Source organism: Betta splendens, chromosome 5 (assembly GCF_900634795.4).
Source record: "Betta splendens chromosome 5, fBetSpl5.4, whole genome shotgun sequence".
Classification (NCBI taxonomy): domain Eukaryota; kingdom Metazoa; phylum Chordata; class Actinopteri; order Anabantiformes; family Osphronemidae; genus Betta; species Betta splendens.
The window spans coordinates 16,624,473-16,644,840 of record NC_040885.2 but is presented as its reverse complement, the minus strand read 5'-3'; the positions used below and the strand labels follow the sequence as shown (position 1 = coordinate 16,644,840).

Here is a 20,368-nt window from a genome sequence, read left to right as displayed (position 1 = left end):
AATGCGATGCTCAGCTGCAAAGACTGACAGCGTTGGTGGGCATACATCCTGAGAGGAAGGGAGGATCCCACATTATTGTTCTTTTGGTTGTAAAGAAACAGAATAGCTGTGGCTCGTCAGTTCAGTCCACAATAGCACATTAAAGTAATTTTAGATATTTTTATTTGTGACTAATCCTATTTCCTGCACCATGTAGTTTGTGTGTTGAGGCTCCATGGAGGTTAAAATCTGGAAACAAATCATTTGAAGCGCTTTGTCACACATATTTGATAATTAACGCCAAAAATCTCTGTCACCTCAAGCGACCTATGCCGTTGACTTCCAAACGGTCACCACAAACTGCCTGAGGTCTGATCACTGCTGGATTTTGTCTTAGAATTTGATCTCCGTTGTAATTCAGGACTCAACCAATAAAAATGTCTGATTGCGTTTTAATTATGTTTCACAATGAACAAGTTAAAGAATATGAAGACATATTTTTATGTTTATATTCATATGCTTCAATTTTATTAGACTACAAGTAATTATTGTCTTTTTGAATGTGCAACTTGTGTTTGTGTTGCAGGTGAATATGTGCATTGACTTACGCTGTAGACTGCAGTAACTCCAGGCTGTGTGGGGAAGATTCGTTCGTCAAGTGATGCCTGTACCCGTGGAATTCTGGAACGTGCGCGGTAAAGGAAAACTGGACTTGAGACTTGTAACTGGTTTATTCACAGATAATTTTCGGTATTTGTAAAAGGCATTAGGATCTAATACTACTGACCTAAAATCAGGAGGAAACTCAAGTCTGAAAGCTTCCCGTTTAGCAAACACGTAACTCAGCAGGAACAGTTCCATGGCTTAAGAAATGCTGCTTCACACCCACAGGGAAGTCCTCAAACCAGATCAGTCAGTCTGACCTAAAGGATCCCCAACAACCCTACCACATGTTCACAACTGGGCAATAACACAGAATCCCTCATCTAGGAGTTAATATCTGAAATGGATTTTTTGGACTACTTGAGGCAAGAGGAGACAGAGCAAAAAAAATCAGAGAACTGCTCTTTCATGGGAATAGCTGTTACAAACTTTATTCAATAATTGTCTTCTCCTGTGCTAAGGGCAGAATATTAACTAAAAAAGAAACTCAGGTCACAAAACCTGTAAAATCCCATAACACCCCAGGCTTTATTAGGGCTTAAAGAACCAGAAACCAGAACAGAGGAGGACTTTCTTTAAGGCTTCTTAAAACATGTAATAATGAAAATCACTTGGAAGGTGTCACTTAAAACGCAAGATGAGACAAAAGAGACATGTGTAATAGTCACATATAGGAGAAGAGGAAAGCCCTGCCATTAGTAACCTGCTCAGGCAGTTGTCTAAGACAGTCAGACGCTCACTCTACTGATCACATGATTTAAGGGAAACTGAACGTCTGGCTTTCTTCCTTTCACGCCTCCCTTTCCCTAAAACCTTCTTTGCTTTACTCTGCGCTTGCCTGTAGGGGCCCGTCATCTCCCTTGGCCTCCTGCCAGCATCTCTACTCGCAACCAACAACATGAGACGAAGATAAAGAAAGAAAGAATTATTTAAAAGAAAGCTACAATTCAAAAAGCAAAAGCACAGCAGGAAGCATCGTCTGTTCCATTGCTGAGGAATTTGGAAAAGCCACACACACAGACGCATGCTGCAAAATTAGGAGCAATTAGGGCTAGAATCTATTTACACTGACATAACAGTCTAGGTGAGAAGCATCTCTATAAACATCAGACAGCTTTGGACCATGTTGTATGCACAATTTCTACTTTTGCTGGTTGCTAAAAGAGGCCACCTTCCCACATGGTGTGAGTGCAACAAAAGACAGAATGTTCACAATTCACAAAATGTAATAATCTAAAATGCCATATTTCTGTGTCTCCAAGCAACAAAGCACAAATCTTTGGAATACTTTAGGTTAGAAGATGCTGTAAACATTCAAGTATTCTGGATAAACAGATGCAAAAAGAGAAAAATCATAATCCTGACATTAACTGCTGCCAAATTGTAAAAACAAGAGATTATTCAAATGGCTGGTAGGCAGTTTGCAGATTTTTATCATCTCACAAGGCCGTACCTGTGGCTCGTGTTGGATAATTGTAAGCTACAAGCTACACACGCAACACAAGTGAAAGGTCTGATGTGTTTACCGTCAATAATGCTTACCTCTTGTGTTATAATAGGAGACACACTTCACTATAAATAACACAAGTTACACAGCATCAGAAAGCATAATTTTGGAATTATTTCAGTTTAATATAGAAACTATTTAGATGTTTTACTGCAAATTGCCAAAAACAGTCCAAATCAGTTATAACATGTGGTAAACAACTCTATTGAAGTAGATTTCACTTATTTTTGTGAAGGCTCACGACAAAAATACTCCAGCCATATCAAGATGATCATGCTGAGAAAACAAAATGTCCTGAGGCAGGACATAATTTATGCCGAGCCCTTTGTGTGGAGGGCCAGTTAACCACACGAACGCAGACACTTCGCAGTAAAGCTCTGCAGCACGTATCAGGTACAGCCATGAAAGTGGCTGACCTCACTAATTAGACATTACATCTGAAGTAATTTTCTGCGTGAGAAGAGACGGGAGGCACATTGTGAGCAGAGGCTTAGCACAGATACTATGCTTCTGAGTCAGTTATGAGGCTGAGAACCCGAACATCCAACTAGACTGAAAAGAAAGCAAGGTTCAGAGCAGGGTACATGAGCATAAGTGAACCACATGTGAAGGCAGTGACCACACCTTTCTTATAACAAGTGATCCTGTGTCAGTGTATATGTACTTTATGGATACAAAGCCTGTTCCTTAACCCCGCAGTGACCTGTGAGCCTCATTTAGGTGGGAGCGGCTGCTGTGGCTCCCGCTTCATCATTAGCTTAATGTAAAGCCACTTAAGTCTGAGAGGGCAAGGAAGACAAGAGATACAGCTTTACAAAAAGCAGGGGTGTGACCAGCAGGCTGATGTAGCTCAATGAACTATACTCACTATAAATACTGCATATGTTTTAAAGGTAGTAAACAGACCTAAGCGAAAACTGATTGATGCTACCTGGATGTCTCAGCAGAGAGGGTTCAGAAAGGAGGCACAGGAAGTGACTGGAAACGACCCAGATGGTGCAGACACAAACCCTCCTTCCCCCTGCTGGCCCACTGGCCACATTCTCTCCCTCTGTCTCACAGACAAACGCACACACACAGCTTTCGCTGACTGCCTACTGTTGCTGAGACTGCTCTTTCACTACAGCACGAACCATAAGTGGAAGGTTGTTAAATCTAAATCCTCCAAATCAAACCTTAAGCAGTAATGTACTGGAAATGGAAAAAAAGTAGCATTATTCCAATAGTTTCTTTCTAACTGACTGACTTTAAGCCAGGTGACTTTATGACATTATAATGATCTAGAAAAGATTTAATTACCATTTTATTAGGGAGAACAAGTTTCAACTGAATATTTTAAATTGTACATGCACTAATAACTTTAATTTAATATATTTAAAAACTTTTTTGCAAGAAAACAAATAAAAAATTACTAAGACCAAATTTCAAATAGAGATTGTTAGAAAACACAACTTTAAGTAAAGTAAGTAAATTGACTGGGGTCAGTATATTCTCAATATGCATGTAACACTGCATAGCACATTTTGAACAATCAACCTTTGCAGCATCACTGTGTGGGCGGGGGGGATCTCAACACAGTTCGCTGTAAATATCAAGTATTTAAACAGTTTGAGTGAAATTAGGAAATGTCAGTTACTGATTATATGCAAAAATCCAAATACAGACGCGCAAGACTAAGTTAAATACATTCCAAATTACGTAGATAAAGCAACTTGAGATAAGAACTGTACACTAGGTGCACTGGCAGTGAACAGAGCACTCCCTCTCTGGAAAGAACAGTCTTGCATGCTGGCTCATTACAACTCAGCAGTTTATTTATAACATCCCACAGTGGTTATGCTCATGAGAATATCTTCTCATGCAGACTACACACCCCTGTCCTGAAATACAGGACTACTGTTCTGTGTGACCTACCAGCTGGGTACATACATTACGTCTGCATCTCATAACTGACTCTGGCTGTGACAGCATGTCTGGCATGCAGGTTTCTTTTTATTGGCCAATATTGTTTCCCTTTTGTCCAATGAGAAACCAATCATTTGACCATAGACAAGACAAACGAGTAAAGTTGGGTAACAAAATAAGGAGTGAACCTCCTGAATGATTAAAGTACAGTATCATAATAGGTGATTGTAATTGAAGACAAAAAGGGAAGGAGGCCTCAGTTTTCTCAGCTGGGCGAGCTGTGGGGGGATGGAAGGAAATGAGGGAGGGCTAAGGCAAGCTGGGTGACCTGGGTCTTTGTTGGCAGATGGTGGGAAGCGCCACCTTGGCCTCTCGCTCTGAATGCTAAGCAGTAGTGCCATTGTTTGGCAAGTGCAGCAGCAGACGCATGCGCTGGATGTTTCTCTGGCAACCAGGGACAGAAACAAACTGCCCCCCCAACACATCTCACTATCCTGCCTGAATCCATGCACATCCTCAGACTCTACCAACACACATGCCAACATCCTATGGGTGGGGATATAGACAAGCAGCCCAGGTCCTAGACAGTGCCGTCCGCTCCCACACTCATGACGTAGGGAGATTGAGAGGTCAGACAACTGGTGACACTCAAGAAGTTAGTTTTCATGTAGACTTAAAATCTGAAAGCAGAACAACTTAGTGCTGTTCTTCCTATGTGCTAAATCAAGTGGTATTTGGGAATTAAGGTGATTGTGGAAGATACAAATGTGATATAATTCAGCTGATAGAAGTAGGCCTTAATATAAAATTTCAAAGTTGATTTGAAATGTAGTATAGACGAACAAAGGTGCACTCCACCTGCCACGACAAACATATTAATTGGTGTAACTATCCCTTTGATACAGTTGGGACATATTACCAAATGTACCTTACAGAGTAACTCAACAAGCCAAACATGTTTTCCTGTAAATGTTCTGCCAAACTATAGTAAACCTGCCGGAATAAAAATTGTTCTTCTGAATTAATAAGATTTGTAAGATCAGTAGCCACGACATAAATTAGGAGGTGGATCAAAAATGTCATAATTTAATAAGGTCAGTTTAAGTTTAACCAAATAAACTACCATCCACAGACTAAACTCAGTGGGTACAGTTTTGTAGTCAGGGACTTCCTACTATTTAGCTGCAAGTGGATGGGGCAAATCTAACACTCAAAACCCTAGAGAGCGAAACAAGACACGACACCACAGATAAAGCGATTGTTGCCTCTTGTGTCATTTTACACATCCCACTTATCGACGACTCAACGCACTGTAAGCAAGAGAGGCTTTCACGCTGCCAGACCCTGCTGCTTACCGTCCCTTACAGATGTCGGAAACACAGGGCGGCTGTGATAGTGGTTGGCAGGAAATCAGGTTGAGACATCACACCCCGAAGCTAAGCCACAAGACAAGCTGTCAGATCACAAAAGACTCATCTCGCTGCCACCAACAGGCAGGAGACGTCGACCTAATCCTCCCTCACCAACTACTGCCACCATGCTGTAAATAAAACAGGAGGTGACATAACCGTAGTGACTTCACACCACCAAAAGTAGGCTAGAGTAACACTGTGGACTCAAAGGTTAAAGGAATATTCTGGGGCAGTGACAGCGTGAATCATAATAATTACTGACATTACTCGACGCAGCCTGTTAAGAGTGAGGGACTAATTTAGGAAGGTAGAAGGAAACAGTCAAACAGATGATATTGATTAGTTTATGCTAATTTAAGAAGCTCTTCATACCAAGCCAATGGTCTTTACAGCTGCCAACGTCTATAAAAGCAGCTGGTTATTTTCACTGCTGATCTCGGAAGCTCCCTGGCGCTGGTGCTGTCAGGCCTGTCAAGGTGCACAGGCGCCCTCAAAAGCTCGCGCCAGGCGGTAAACGGGGTGCATCTGTGGAACACTGCGCCAGACGAGCGAGTCTTTATGGCTCCGCAACGTCACACTCACCTGTGCACATGTTAGCTTAGGGTAATGTCGCCGTGTGGTACAGTAACGAGGCTAATGCACCTTGCTAGCCAACAACGGTTTACGGAACAAAGCCGGTACCGGTGTGGGAACGCTGGTGGCTCGCCGGGGCTGGAGGTTACCGATAACACATAATTTCATCATTAATATTTCGACCAGTTTAATAACTAGGCTAAAGTGCTATGTGTATGTAACGGGGGCAGTAATGCAGCGTCAACTTCGTAAAATCACCCTGCCGTTCGTTTGCTTTCACAACCGGCTTGATAAGCTAACGTTAGCATGGCTAGCTAGCTAATTGTCCCCTCCCCTCCCAACTCCCTCCAAACGAAACCATCATCCCCGTATCCAACCTCTGTTACCTATCGCTAATAAAGCGCCCCCGTTTCACCGCGATACGAGTTCACGAAGTGCCAGAATCATGCCCAACACCACATCACACACGTCAAAGGATACTGAGGCGGCGGTACCGCGCCGGGCTGCGGAGCTGTTGGGGCTCCCGGCGGCAGCGACACGGAGGTCAGGGTAGCCCGCAGTTGGCTCGACGGAGAGGGGCCACTTCCAGGTCCGCTAACTGCGACAGCGGCGGGTTTGGGGACCACTTTCGGTGGCAAACTCATCGCAAAAAAATGAACAAATAAAACAATGCCTGACTAAATACTGATACGAACGGCGTTTAGCTTGCATACATAGAGCAAGCGTAGCAGATTCTTGAAGCAGGCCCCAAATCCCTTTAACGTATTGGGATAGCGAAGCTCGAATAGCAACACAAACGTCTTTTTTTTCATGGAAAGTCGCTGTTCGGATCAGCGGTGCTATTCATGGGGACGGTGGGAGGTTTAGCCTCCCTCGCCCGTCCGGAACCAAAGCGGATCCGGCTCGGTTCGTGTCTTTGAAAAGAAATAATCACCGCGATCTTCAGCCTCCCTCGGCGTTCTATCCCTTTTTCTCGACAAGTATGTTTTGAATCATTTTTTTCTCTGAGAGATGAGAGACTTCGCCAACATGGCGTTGCGGCCGCTTCCAGCAGTCCGGGCAGGACAGATGACTCGGCAATTCTCGGCCAGTTACGGATTCGCTCGGCTAATCAACTAACCCACAATCAAGTACTGTTACATTTACACTGGATTATAAGGCACGTTTTTACCGGCGCGCATATTGGAAGCTTCAACATGTTTTCAAAAGGTTAATTCCACAAAATAAAATGTATTTAACAACGTCTAAAAATAAATAAACTAATAAAACTAAAAATAGTGTAAACAATTCCATACCCATCAAACTGCCCAAATGTATTGTACTAAATTAAGTGAATGCGTGACCCGAAAATTTTCGCATTCAGCAGATTAGTCTTTACATCGTATTTACACGGTATAGTTAATGAACCGTGCTTTGCAGCAGCATAAGATAGATGCGAGTCTCTATCGCCACCTACTGGCGACCCGGCCGCTTCGCACCTGAAAGTTAGCAACATAGGATTTAGTCAGTGGTCAGATAGAAGATATTATTATTGTTATTCTAACAAGAGTCAGTTTAAAAGTGGCGAACAAAAACTTAGGCATTAGACAAAATATTTTAAACATGGTTTTACTATATAAAATAATTTCTTTCCAAACACTTACTCATAAAAAGTCATATGTCACATGATGGCTTAGTTTACATGACCAGGTTCTGAATTCAGTAAAAAAAAAAAAAAAAAACACCTGCTGTTTTAATTAATTGCTGTAAATTTTCACCCAAAATGCTTAGTTTTCAAACACAAATGTAATTTCAATATCAATTGTAACATTTTACAGAAATAGCGCAGTTGTTTACAGACTGTGCCCATTTTAAAACATAATTATACCTATTTTAATTAACAAATTTAAACTTTCAATGTTTTCCATCAGGACAGGAAAATCTTATAAATTTGTGACCATAAATAAACCTGGATAAAAAATAAGTTGAAACAGTTCCAAGCGCAATGAAAATTTACAATAAAAAGAAACATTACATTTTATATAACTAACAAGCAGTTTACAAAAATTAAGAGTGGTTTCTCAGCTTTGTTTGTAACTATCTCTTGAATTTCCAGTGTTAAAAAAGCACATTTATAGCTAAAAGTAACGTCAGAGTTCAGTGGCAGCTGCTTGTTAATTCAACAGCCTTTGTTCAGAAGCACTGAGGATTGCAATCGTCCATTCACAGCAGGCACATTTTGTCCCGATTAGGAGCTGGAGAAGCATGAAGTGGGAAACCAGCACAACTTTCAGTGGTTCTTGAATGCCGCAGCCAAAGAGGCATTTTCAGTGTCCTAAACAAACAGGTTTGCACTGTGCAATGAAGAATCACCACAGCTCACACTTGTGTTTGGGGTTCATTGGAGCGTCCGCCTTGCAGCCAAAGTGCTTAGAGAACTCGCGTGAATTGGAGACGGTACCGATGACCCTGAACCTCGATGGACTGTGAGAATCGGTGATTACTCCTTCGTGTGAGCTCTCAGGCGTCCTGACAGAGCACCACACCTGCAAAGGATCACAGGAAAACACAGAAACTAAATCAAAAATTTGTTTTTACTGATTCATTTATGTAACAAATAAATAAATTAAGATTAAAGTGGTTGGCTAAATAGTTTTTATCTTGATACTCATCATGTTCTGAATGAATACATTTTTTAACAAATCATCATATTTCATTTTTTTTATAACTGGCAGCAGGTTTTGATTTTGAAATTACATTTTGCCTTATTGCATCTGCTCTCTCGCAAACTGTCTATTGAATGGACGTACACACAGTTCGTTCAAAACAAAAAATATACAGTGGTTTATACAAACCTGGGCAAAGCCAACAAAAAACAGCTGATGGTTGCTCATTCCCAGGGCCGGCAGTGTGGCCTCCTCGCCATTTTTCCTGATCCAGTTCACATAAGCCTTCAGAGCAACAAATGATCACGTTACACAGTTTTCCTCTGTACACAGAAGGTACGAAGCAATATCGATCAAAGGAAACAGAAATAAGTTCCAGTGTGTTCTCCTCAAGCTGACCCACCGTTCAGCTGGATCCTTTTACTTGTATATGCTTTACTCATCTGGTTTGAAGCCTACGACCTTTCATTGCATGGAAAGAATGTGTGGATGCGAAGAAGGCCACTCAGAAGCACCTGTTACTTTTCCAGCCTTCACTCTAAACCAGACAAGCTGCTTTTTCCAATACAAATGAATAAATGTGATCCACGGGGATTAACTTTAACTAATGCGTGTGAGATAGTTATGCAACTTTCCATGATAATCAAATGTTATTTATAAGCCACATATTTGTCCACATGAAGCCGTAAGTGCACTTAAAATCACCTTATAGGCCGCATTAAGTCCCCCGTTGTCAGCGATGTTTTCTCCCAGGGTGTGTCTTCCATTCAGATGCTCCTGGTTGATGCTGTAGTTTCCATACTGCTCCACCATGCACTGCGTGTGCTTCTTGAAGGCCTCCACCGAAGAGTTCTGCCACCAGGACCGCAGGTTTCCCTCTTTGTCGTATTCCCTCCCTATGAATAGAAATGGTAAATATCACTGTATCGCGCAACCAAATCGTGCTTCGGGACATTTTAACTAAACAGCGGTGCTTCAAAGGTCAAACGTAACGTTCTTCACCAACCTTGGTCGTCAAACGCGTGAGTCAGCTCATGTCCCATCACCACTCCGATTCCACCAAAGTTAAGGGCTCTGTGAAAAACACGTCTTGTGTCTTATTTGATGGTTCGTTTAGGGAACATCTTTATTCTATTATCTTAAAATAAATCCGACATGATTTAGCCGACACGGAGCAGCGTGTGGACGACCTACTTGGGCCAGGAACGACTATAAAACGGAGCCTGGAGGATTCCTGCTGGCAGGACCATCTCGTTCTTGGTTGGGCTGTAATATGCATTCACAGTCGGAGGGGTCATGCTCCACCTGTAAAAACAAGAGCCGCCGCGTGAGCCCGACATCAAGGTCACAGCAGATTTAGAATACTTGGCCTGGCCTCCGGTGCCATGCTCACTAGATCAGTGTGTGAGGCATGGGAACCCTAACGTGTCCCCTCCCCCAGTGCCTAATTAGAGACAAGGACCAGTTCAGCAGAGAGACGTCGGTTGCCTGGGAACATTTGTGGATGGCAGCACTATTCTGCTGAGTCAGGATAATGGGAGCGTATTCCCAGCGGAGCGTGCAGCCGCCTCTCCGGCAAACACAACTCACTGGTTTCTGTTGGGAGTTTTCCTCAGCTGGTCGGCCGTCACCCTGGCTGAGAAGTTGTAGTACTGCATGACGTTCTGGAAGTATAGTTCTGACACCACTTCAAACTGGAGGAGACGGGAGAAACAGTGCCCAGTGCTTTAAATGAGAAAGTGAAAATGTGTGACCCTTTTACTTCCACATCTTTACCTACATCATTGAACACTTTGTCCAGCTTTGCGGCGTTCATTATGAACTCTGGATAACCGACCATGTTGTATATTGCATCTGCCTGTGAAAAGACAAGATTTTCAAAATTGTAAAAGGCCGATTTCCACAGCAGGTGGCAGTGCTGGATATCCCAGTCACTCCAGCGCAGAAACACCAGCAGAACGGTTCATTATTCTAGGAGAGGCGGGCTTTCCTTAGAGGAAACACCATCGTTCACCCACCTTTTCTTTCGCTGCCTTCTTTGTTTCTGTATCCATCCAGCTCACGTGCTTCAGGCTGTCCTCAAACGCCCATTTAATTTCTGCAACCATATCTTCAGCCTGGAGGGGAGCAGACAAAGCAAAGTGAGAGGCACATCATCCTACGCGGCGAGAGGCGCGAGCGAGAGGAGCCCTTGACACACTCACAATGGCCTTGCTGTCCTCAGCAAAGGTGGCTTTGACAAACATGGCTCCAAGTGCGAAGCCAAGGGCGCTATCGGTGTCGCTGACACACAGCTTCCAGCGTGGAGTACAGCTCTGCAACGTGAAAACAGCACGTCACCTCACCTTTTCCTCAACATGTCTGGAATGCCACTTTAATTCAGAGCCAGATTTTGGCCAGCCCACAGTCTGACACTTCCTTTATTGCAAAGAATGACTATCCCTAATGGACAGGGGAGGACTTGTTGCGTTCAGGTGTGGGATGAATGTGTAGGAGTGACAGTCAAACAATAGGAAAGTACAGGCTGATACTGATACCACAGTTACTAAACTGGTGTCGTTTCCGCTATAGGCCTTTTCTTAGTATCAACACAAAGCTATAACATCTGATAGTCGTGACACTGGAAATTCACGGAAATAAAACTAACAGATCTACTTAAGATGAAATGAGCCGCTCATTAATTTCAGACATAAACAGAGGAGAGAACAGTCTTGTGGTGCTTTTAAGAAACGTGTGATATATCTCTGGCAGGTTCAGAAACACGCTGTTCCCTTTGAAGGCCTGAGTGTCATGGTCTATTTATTTCCTGGTTCACCGTGGCCACGCCCCATTGGGCCTCATGCCACGCCCATTTCCTGTCGTTTCCATATGCTGCATTAGGTTGGTCCCTTAGGTTGTATTAAGAAGCTGTTTAACAATCTTTTTTCAAACCCCACCACAAAGTTGCAGTAGCATGATAAACACCAGAAACACTTTCCACAATCAACTTCACATTTAAAACTCTGCACAATATCTTGTACTTTTACGACTGCTAGTAAAAAAAAAACCTGTCCCTATACGATAAATTTATCATCAGGTGAAAGGGAGGACAAGGACAAATGGAGCAGCATGCATACACAGATAAAAACAGACCAGGTCAAAGAGAGGAAGTCAAGACTGCTCTAACCAAGGAAAGCTGTAAAATCCACTGAGGCACCGAAGGGAAAAACACAGAGATGCATAAAAGATCCCACAAACAAAGGTTCAGTGTTGTTTCCACAGTGGAAATTAAGAATGATGGAAGGAAGGACGCGTGTCCCCTGAGCACTGGAAACCACATCCAACAAACTGAGCAGCAGTGTCCTTTTCAGAAACCTTCCTCCTGTCTATGATAAAAGTTGGTGGTTTTGTAGCTTAACTGAAAATGAATCTGTAAACTATAAAAAAAACACCTTTAGTTTTTCTGTGGTCAAAATGAAATTCCATTCACGTTCTTTGTAAGTGACATGAGCCAGAGTCACTGTCCAGCCAACGTAAACACAGGGTTAGAAGCTTGTGACGTTTCTATTTAAACATCTTATGGAATTGAAAGTATCCAGGTTTCTCTTTTCTTAGGAAGTTTCATGAACTGCTGCTAGTATGAAGCCTTCGAGCTAAAAACCCGGGTTTTTATGTCTACACTATGTCTACAGTTCACGTCTGTCCTTTAACTTGTATCAGCGTAGTGCCACCTGTGCATTTGAATCTCCGTCAGTGATTCGAGAGGCACTCACCTTTTTGGTTCCATACATGACTTCCAGGAAGCGCTGCTCAGCATCCTGGAACTTTTGGTCCAAAATGGAAACCATCTTCCTCACTACCTTCATTATCATGTAATTGTTGAGTAGGCTGTAGAGCAATAGCAAATAGTTCCATTACGCCCTTCTGTTCTAATCTAAATAAACGGAAATTCCCCCAAATCAGAGTTCTGGCACATGGAAAGTATTAGAATGTATCTGACCTTTTATTCGTTTTAGTGATGAGGTCAGAAACTTTCTCAAGGTATTCTTTGGCATAAACAACCACAGGCTCTGAGGCGTTGAGCTGCACAGGAGCAAACACTTCTGTGAGGTACGGCATCCAGTCCACCGCGGGCGCCAGCGTCTGCAACCAAAGACACGACACTGAGGAAACGCTGAACAACACGCAGCGCCGTGCGATGAGACCACACTGACTGTCAGCTCCTTGGCCTCCATCTTGTGGTAGATGAGCATTTCGTCCCTTCTCTCCTCCTGGGGGGTGGTGAGGTTGGCCAGGGTGGTCTCAAAGTCAACGATCTCCCCCATCAGCTTCCGAGACGTCTCCTCTGATCCGCCCAGGAGAACCCCCAACTCCACCAGGAAGTTGAGGTATGCTGTCAAATACTGAAAGCACAAGCAGGCAACAGAGTGAGGTGGGGGTGGGGGTCGTCGGGGAGGCCTGGGGTGTGTTTGGGAGTGTAATGAAATTCAATTAGGACAATAATTCCAAACTAAGTCACCATGTAGACTTCCCCTGGAGCTGGAATAGTAATATTAGTGTATCTAGAATTACTTTCCAAACAAAACATGAGCCTTTGGGTGTTTCCCAGCTCCAACTGAATACACACTATTGCAGTTTTCATTACAGAAAAGACCAGATCAGCATCAGTAAACGCGCCTTCAGCTTCAACGTTAGCTCTCCTGTGCATCAGCATGGAGGCTGTAAACAACGCCCCAACTGTACCTTTTCATTGGCTGTTTTGTTGAGGTAGTAGTCACGCGAGGGGAGTCCCAGGCTGGACTGATCCACCTGCAGCACAGAGAAACATCACATCAGCCCTTTGTTTGAATTCCTGAGTTGCCCGCATGCAGGCCAGAGGAACAGGCTCATCCCTGATCAGATCTGTGTCCTTGAACTCGATCTAGAATGAAATGAGGCCATGCAGGCGGTGCAGCCTGTAAGATGTTCAAGACGCTCACCTGGATGATGTTGCTGTTGGAGTTTTTGGAGTCAGGGCTGACGAAGACAGTGAAGAAGGGTGAGGCGCGATATCTGGCAGACACTGTCTGCAAAACCTCCTGAAAGTTGTCCTTGTCCCAGGCTGCGGTCAGGGCCCATCCTCCGAGCTGAGGGTTCAGGCAGACACACTCACAAACTGCATGAAGAACTGGGACGTTCTTATTAGTTTGTTTAATGCTGGGCCGCGTCAGGAAATGAAGCATTACCTGGCTGATTAGATCTTGTAATGGCTTAGCTCCTAATTCCTCAATCTTGGTCTCATTCATGCAGGCCTGATAATATCGCTGGGCCTTCTTTTCGGCGTTACTCAGATCTTTCATCGTAGTATTTTCTGATGAAATAATGATATAACATCATGAAAATAAAAAGCAAACAGATATCCCCAGGTCTGTAAAATGACAGCACCGCTACAGTGCGCTTAGCGCACATGCTAACCACAGGCCGCTCACCTAACAGACGCTTCATCACGAGCATGTTGTGCTCCCAGAGGTTGCTAAAAGGCTCCCAGCGGGATTTGCCCTCGGGGAGGGGGTTGTTCTTCATCCAGCCTCCACAGGCGAAGTTGTAAAAGTCCAGGCAGGGGTCCACCGACCGATCCAGCGCGCTCATGACGGCGCTGGCCACAGTGATGCACGGTTCCGTCAGACACAAGCCGGGGCGATCTGCACCAGACGATTCAGGGTGAAAATGTAAAAATCCGTCATACGTCGTTAGCTGAATCACTGTCAACTATGGCTCAATGATTAATGATTAGCTAATAGTGAGGGTAAAGCCTCAACCACTTCATCCAAATGACTGAGGAGTGAACTTTAGGTCAAAGGCTGTTTAACTGCCTAGCCTTTAAATGTCATTCCTCTTCCCTGGCTTTTATAGCGTGAATGTTAAATGTCATCTTCAACAATACTTAAGCCTGGAGACTGTGTGTGACGTGTTCTGAGAGGAAGCGACCGACACTGTGGCCTTTAGACGCTCCGTGATACGTTTAAAAGGACGACGTTCGTAAAACCCATCCGCTGTTTAGAGAAGCGTTAAGTGCTTGGCACCGGTGAGGGAGCGGAGCTGGACCGCAGGGAACCGCTCGGCTCTGGTACCTGACAGACTCCCACAAACGGCCCATGTAAGGATATGAGACGGAGGCCGAGTTACGAGCGGCGGCGAGGTCAGAGCTCCGAGGAGAAGTCCTGTTCCTTTTATCATTTCAAAGTGCGATCTGACATGCGGTTCTGAATGGGAGGAAGCGGCTTTAAGTTTCCCATGGTAAATCTGAGGAAGTGAAACAGATGAAACGATGCCTGGACGCGATGGTAAATCCACAAGACCCTTTCCCATAATGAACAGGCTCCGGGGAGAGATTTAGAGCTGTTTTTAGGCAGCTTAGCTGAAGGTGTGGCTCTGGCTTAAAAAGAAGCACAACATATACTGTATTAAACTATGCACTTGATTAGAAAGGAGCCCTGCCCTTCTGTTTGCATGGACACAGAGCCAGACTCTCCCACTTCTGCTGAAACTATTATGTACATCAGACATTAGGTTTGCTTCCACACAAATGTAACACAACTTTATCAGTTCCCCTTCAAAAGCACTGAGGTTTTGATGACGAACCAACGACCCAACAACATTTTTATCACATCATTCAACATTATAAACGCGTCTGCACGGTCTTCAAACACGTCAACACGATATATGTGGAGGTGTGTTTTCTCCACGTGATGCTTTAGTTTATATTAACAGCGGAGACGGCAGCTACATCTTTGTGGGGGTTTTAGATCTGAATGAAAAGAAGAAACAAACTAAAGCTTCAGACCCACTCTGTTTGTAGAAGACTCCGGCCGTGATGAGGGATATGAACAGGCCCACAGACAGGACACACACCACTGCCAGCAACTTCTTCTCTCTGTGTGTCCGGTCTGGGAAACACACGGACCCACGACCGGGCAGAAGGTTCACCTGCATCCGAAAAAAAAAATCACATACAGTAACTAGAAAACTGTCTAATGTAAGACGCAAGATCACAAATCTGACGACAGGCTTTCTTTTGAACAGGCAACAAGCATTCCCTCCCCTTTGTCCCAATAAAGGGTCTGTCACCAGTATCTGGTGCTTTATTAGGTCCCCTGTAAATGAGGAGTTCAACTAAAGGAATCTACTTTAAATGTGAGACAAAGCAGACGTGTCCATTTTACAGTTGGCCGGTTTCAGATAAACAGAGCAAAGACCTGAGGAGCTGCAGAAAGGTCTGTGCTGGTCAGTGATCAGTGCACAGCATCTTCACCTCATCACATCCTTCTGCACATTTTCCAGTAAAGCTGCCGAAACAGTCGACTTCCTGGAGAAACTAGTCTGAGGCATCCTCACACACCGTGAGCGAACAGTAACGTGTACCCTGTGGAAGTCAATTACGCCTGTAGTTCATGTGTAAGGATCCAATTTACTGATATTCACTTAGATGAGAGTTCACAGGTTTAGGTAAATGTGAACACAGCAGCTTCTGAATCAGGAGCTCAGCATGTGTCTAATCTGAGGGAAGCTCCTGCCAAACCTCTGCACTTTCTACAGCATCTGTGAATTATAACCATCAGCCTTGAATTCAAGCACTTGGTCTTACTATTCTACTGAGGGATCAGAGCTCCTCTGATGTTCAGTTGTTAAAAAACTTGGTCCTTTAAAAGCTTCTTATTCAAAAATAAGAATTCAGTTATAAAGAAGTCCTTTTTGGCAAACGTACATTGCTACTCAATACATTTTTGCCATTGATGTCAGACAGCCACAGCCTACACACTCTCCTTTGTACTGTATAATAACACAATAGCAGCAGTGACCTACTGGTTTATTTTTAGCCCACGGTATTTGCATGTTTACCTGCATGGGTGATGATGGGTAGATGTCGTCGCCAGTGGAGTCCACCAGGTCCTCCTCGTCCAGTGTGGCTCGCTTGTACGTTGACATCTGAAAAGTCAAATGAAGGAAGGACTCTCTGAGCGCTTCCATGCTGGTTGTAGCTGCCGCGTGTGTGTGTGCGTGCGTGCGTGTGTCTATGTGTGTGTGACGTCTACTCCGCAGCAGGCTTCAGGGTAGGGTTTCCCTCTCAAATCCATGTGGAGGAATCTGGTTTGTCTGGTTGGAGCGCTGACTTTCAAAGACAAAGTCAGTCGTCTGCTGTTAGAAGCGCTTCAGCCCCGGCAGCAGCGCGCACAGCCCCCATGGTGTCAGGACTTTACCCCCCCCCCCCCGGGGGCAAATGTCACCACCCCAGCAAAAAGCTCCTCCTGGAAGCCCTCGTACGCTCCTTTCTTCCTCTCAGACAGAACTTCCTCCTCGGCCGAGGCAACGCACACACGGAACGAGCGAAAAACAGGAAGGAGCACTGACTAGACCGACTAACCGTGTGTGTGGCACTGATTGTGATTGTGTGTGTGTGTGTGTAAGCGAGTGCATTCCCCAATGTGGTTTTACTTAGACTCAGGGAGGGACCCTCACGGTTGTAGTTCACACCCAGGGTCTTTACGATAGGACCCGAGCCACCGGGGGAGGAGCGCAGGCAGAACATCCTCCCACCACATGCCTGTAGCTGCTGCTGGTGGTAACCGTTACCTGATAGGCAGACGGTGGCTTCTTCCTGTTTGAGCCCTCACCCACACAGGAGCAAGGCTGCATTTAAAGAGGCGTGGGGAGCATGCATACGGCTCTGAGGCCAGAAACGCTACAGGGGCCACTTTTTTAGGAACACCTGTACAATCGGATTCACTGAAGCTAAATACTGGGTGATGCCTTCAGGGGTGGTCCTAATATTTTGGCCTCCATATTTAAGTGTAGTTGTAGTATGACTGACGCTGAACGTAAACCAACATCAGCAATAAAGTCCCTGGAACTCAAGACATGTTGCTTCATGACTTTGTTTGCATGTGATTCATGCAGAACGATGAAGTGAGACCAGTGATTATCTTCAGCTGCCTGTCAGCCTCAGCAGACGCTACTCACTCCAGAGCCATTGCTCAACGCTTTCCTCCTCACGTGTCACCGATCCGTGTTTCCACAGTAAAAACTGAAGCCACGGCGTTAATGTTTATCTCCCTGAGAAAGATGGGATTTACTGTAAACGTGAGCGGAACGCGGTCCGGTCCCAGAGCCGCGCTTTATATTCTCACACCATTGTTCCGTGAAACCAAAATCACATCCGCACCGCAAACATTCCAGAAAATTCCAGGCACACCACGAGCACAGATTCCTGTTAAATCATGTTTTCTATTAGGCCTGTTCCACATATCCAGCCCAGTGGAAACGGGAGGAAGGGAAGCAGCGTTAGCCTTATCTCAACCCGGACACAACAATAACAAATCATATCGCACAAACGTCCGTGTCAGAGGCAGAGCTCCACCGAGCGAGCCACATTATCAGCGACTGCAGGGACAAAAGACGGGGAGGGAGCGCGGAGGAGGAACACGAGGGCACCCGGCGTTTTTAGGACACCTTCAGTTACATAAATGGTTTCAGATGACCTATAGCTCAGAGCAAAAGGCCTAATGGGAACATGGACGTTTGACTTCCTCTCTCGTTCTCTCCACTCTGCATTTGCTCCGTCAATATTTGACCTACAGTCATTACGATTGCAGCTGTTCCGCTCGACGAGACGAGCGTTTACACAGTTAAAATGAATCTCGCCAGAACCTCCCAGAGGTTCACTGGTTTGAGCATGCGGTCGTGGGCAGAAGCGTTGCCACACGCACGCTCCTCGGACGCTTTCCCGTCACCGGCTGCACAGAACGAACCCCCTGAGCAACATCACTGCTCGGTGCCGACGCGGCCTTCCCTTTCCTGCCAATGACCCCCGCTCACCAGTAACAGGGGTTTGGAAGGAAATATCCCCCTGAAAGAGTCACCGTTTCCATCGCGATATCCTGATCCGCAGAATCCCAAAGGTCGGAATTACATGAAAATGTCTAAAACCTGAGGTCATCGACGCGCCACAACCTGCTGACACAGCAGCAGAGCGAAGGCTTCCCTGCAGAACATCTGCAGAACCCGTCAGCGAATCAGGAGCTCCCGCTGTGGCTGCAGCTCGCTGCAACTCACTCACGCTACGTGGGACCCGGAAGCCGGCGGTGCGCACCAAAAAGCCTGGAAGTGGTCAAGCCCTGGGTCAAGGTGAGCCCTGCGGCAAAGCGTCGCAGGAGGCGCGGGGCGGCTCAGTCGGCAGCACGTGATTCCCGGAAAGAACGTGGGGCCGCAGCCTCTGGTGAGGCGGTGAGCCACAAGCATGCGTCAGCCGCTCGTCACGGAGCCTCCGAACCGGACCATTATTCGCAGCGTGGGGTCGTTCCTCCAGGAATAACTGGAGTATGTTAATGTTTGGGATTAGGAGCCACACGGCACAAAAAAACCATTAGAAGCTGGTGGGAAATGAGTGACAGGGAGCTTGGTGTGAACCACCATGGTCGACCGAGGGGCGCCCACAGAGGGCGGCTAATTAAAGGCTGCTCCCCAGAGCTGCGGCCTGCGACTCCATGGCGCTCGGCCCGTGGCACCTGTCAGCCCGGCGTTTAACCCCGAAGGACGTCGGCCGAAGCGTTCCGCGAATGCCACGATGCCGAGTGTAAACACGGCAGCGCGGCGACGCCCCCTGCGGCGCGCGAGGCGCGCGGCGCGCGAGCGTCCGACCCGACGGGTCCCGAGCGGAAGGAGAGACCGCGCGGCTGCGCGAGCCCAGCGGCACCGTCCGCGCGGGGCCACGAGCAGGAAGCAGCGACACGTCTTACAGCCGGGGCGTTCAGGTCACTGTGTCTCTGTGATAAGGACAAAGATGCCTCAGGCTCGAGCTCCTGACCTCTGACGTCAAGACGCCGCTGGAATTTTCTTTCTTTTCACAGCGCAAAGATGTTTCCTTTGGAAAAAAACAAAGCAGCCAGATAATGACGTTAAAGCTACTTTCCCAGGCAATCCGCTCTCCCCCGCTCTGAAGTCGGATGCTGGACTAAGCCGAGGGACTTTTACCAGAATAATAACGCTTTTGATTTACTTTTAGTCGTGCGTGTGCAGCATTTCTTTGAAAACAAACCGCTGGCATTTATGTTTGATGAAGGAGTGCAAGTCCCTCCTCAGGTGCATGTAAGTTAAAGGTCTAAGATCAGGCAGCTCCATTTGGCTTTCACCAAACATGCTAGGAGATAAAAGGCATTCACACACAGCTGTATATTATGGGACTTGCTTTTTCCCAGCATGAGGATTAAAGGAGTGGCACATGGAGGCTTGTTTACAATGAGGCAGACAGCGGACAGGAGGCTACCTGTACCCACCGTTCTTACGGCGCCTCGCAGCGCAGTCATGATCAGACCTGGCTAATGAATAACTGCAGAGTGAACCAAGTTCCCTGAGTTCAGCAGGCGCCGTAGAGCCATCGATCACCCAGCAGTCACACTGAAGGAGCACCGGCTGATCTGTAGCTGCACAGCGACAACTAAGTCCTGGTTTAACTAGTTCATGAAAGCAGAGATGCAAACCACATTCACATTGCCTTTAATAAACATCTGCTCACTGTATGTCATAAATACGTTGGTGGAGATTGTCAGTGCATCATAAAGCTCACGTCACCTCGTTTTCCTCAGAATCAACTTCCGCTTGTGAAATGAGTAGCTTTGTGACGTTCACTTTCTCACTACCTCCATGTGTGGGAAGTGGAGGACACCCAGAGT

General features: G+C 45.7%; 2 protein-coding genes across 15 annotated transcripts in view; both read right to left on the bottom strand.

Moving 5' to 3' along the window:
* The window catches only part of eif4g3a (eukaryotic translation initiation factor 4 gamma, 3a), a 32,015-nt gene extending 24,894 nt beyond the window's left edge, over nucleotides 1-7,121 (bottom strand). For 13 of the 14 annotated variants that reach the window (XM_029150286.3, XM_029150289.3, XM_029150290.3 and 10 more), the window contains exons 1-2: nucleotides 6,520-7,121; nucleotides 588-660 (exon numbers count right to left, since the gene is read on the bottom strand). In XM_029150286.3, coding sequence (XP_029006119.1) covers nucleotides 588-660; nucleotides 6,520-6,683 — 237 coding nt within the window. In that variant the 5' untranslated portion in view covers nucleotides 6,684-7,121. Of the gene's footprint in view, nucleotides 1-587; nucleotides 661-766; nucleotides 786-6,519 lie in introns of those variants that run through there. The other variant, XM_055508996.1, reaches the window with a different exon arrangement.
* Nucleotides 7,122-7,631: 510 nt separating this feature from the next.
* On the bottom strand, nucleotides 7,632-18,489 carry ece1 (endothelin converting enzyme 1). Its single transcript, XM_029150352.3, has 18 exons — nucleotides 16,542-18,489; nucleotides 15,491-15,629; nucleotides 14,132-14,344; nucleotides 13,889-14,013; nucleotides 13,643-13,789; nucleotides 13,407-13,472; nucleotides 12,878-13,066; nucleotides 12,664-12,806; nucleotides 12,437-12,551; nucleotides 10,889-10,999; nucleotides 10,703-10,801; nucleotides 10,465-10,542; nucleotides 10,275-10,378; nucleotides 9,879-9,989; nucleotides 9,691-9,758; nucleotides 9,390-9,580; nucleotides 8,874-8,969; nucleotides 7,632-8,564 (listed from the first exon to the last, which is right to left on the bottom strand). The coding sequence occupies exons 1-18, from the start codon at nucleotides 16,668-16,670 to the stop codon at nucleotides 8,388-8,390; spliced, it is 2,301 nt and encodes a 766-aa protein (XP_029006185.1). The 5' UTR covers nucleotides 16,671-18,489; the 3' UTR covers nucleotides 7,632-8,387.
* Nucleotides 18,490-20,368: the final 1,879 nt, after the last annotated feature.

Bases quoted from the DNA above. Each gene is read 5' to 3' on its own strand.
- ece1 (XM_029150352.3), bottom strand. From the start codon at position 16,670: ATGGAAGCGCTCAGAGAGTCCTTCCTTCATTTGACTTTTCAGATGTCA. The intron at 14,014-14,131 runs GTGAGCGGCCTG...TTATTTCATCAG, and splicing joins CGTGATGAAGCGTCTGTTAG to AAAATACTACGATGAAAGAT. The intron at 8,970-9,389 runs GTGATTTTAAGT...GTTGCTCTGAAG, and splicing joins GACTTAATGCGGCCTATAAG to GCTTATGTGAACTGGATCAG.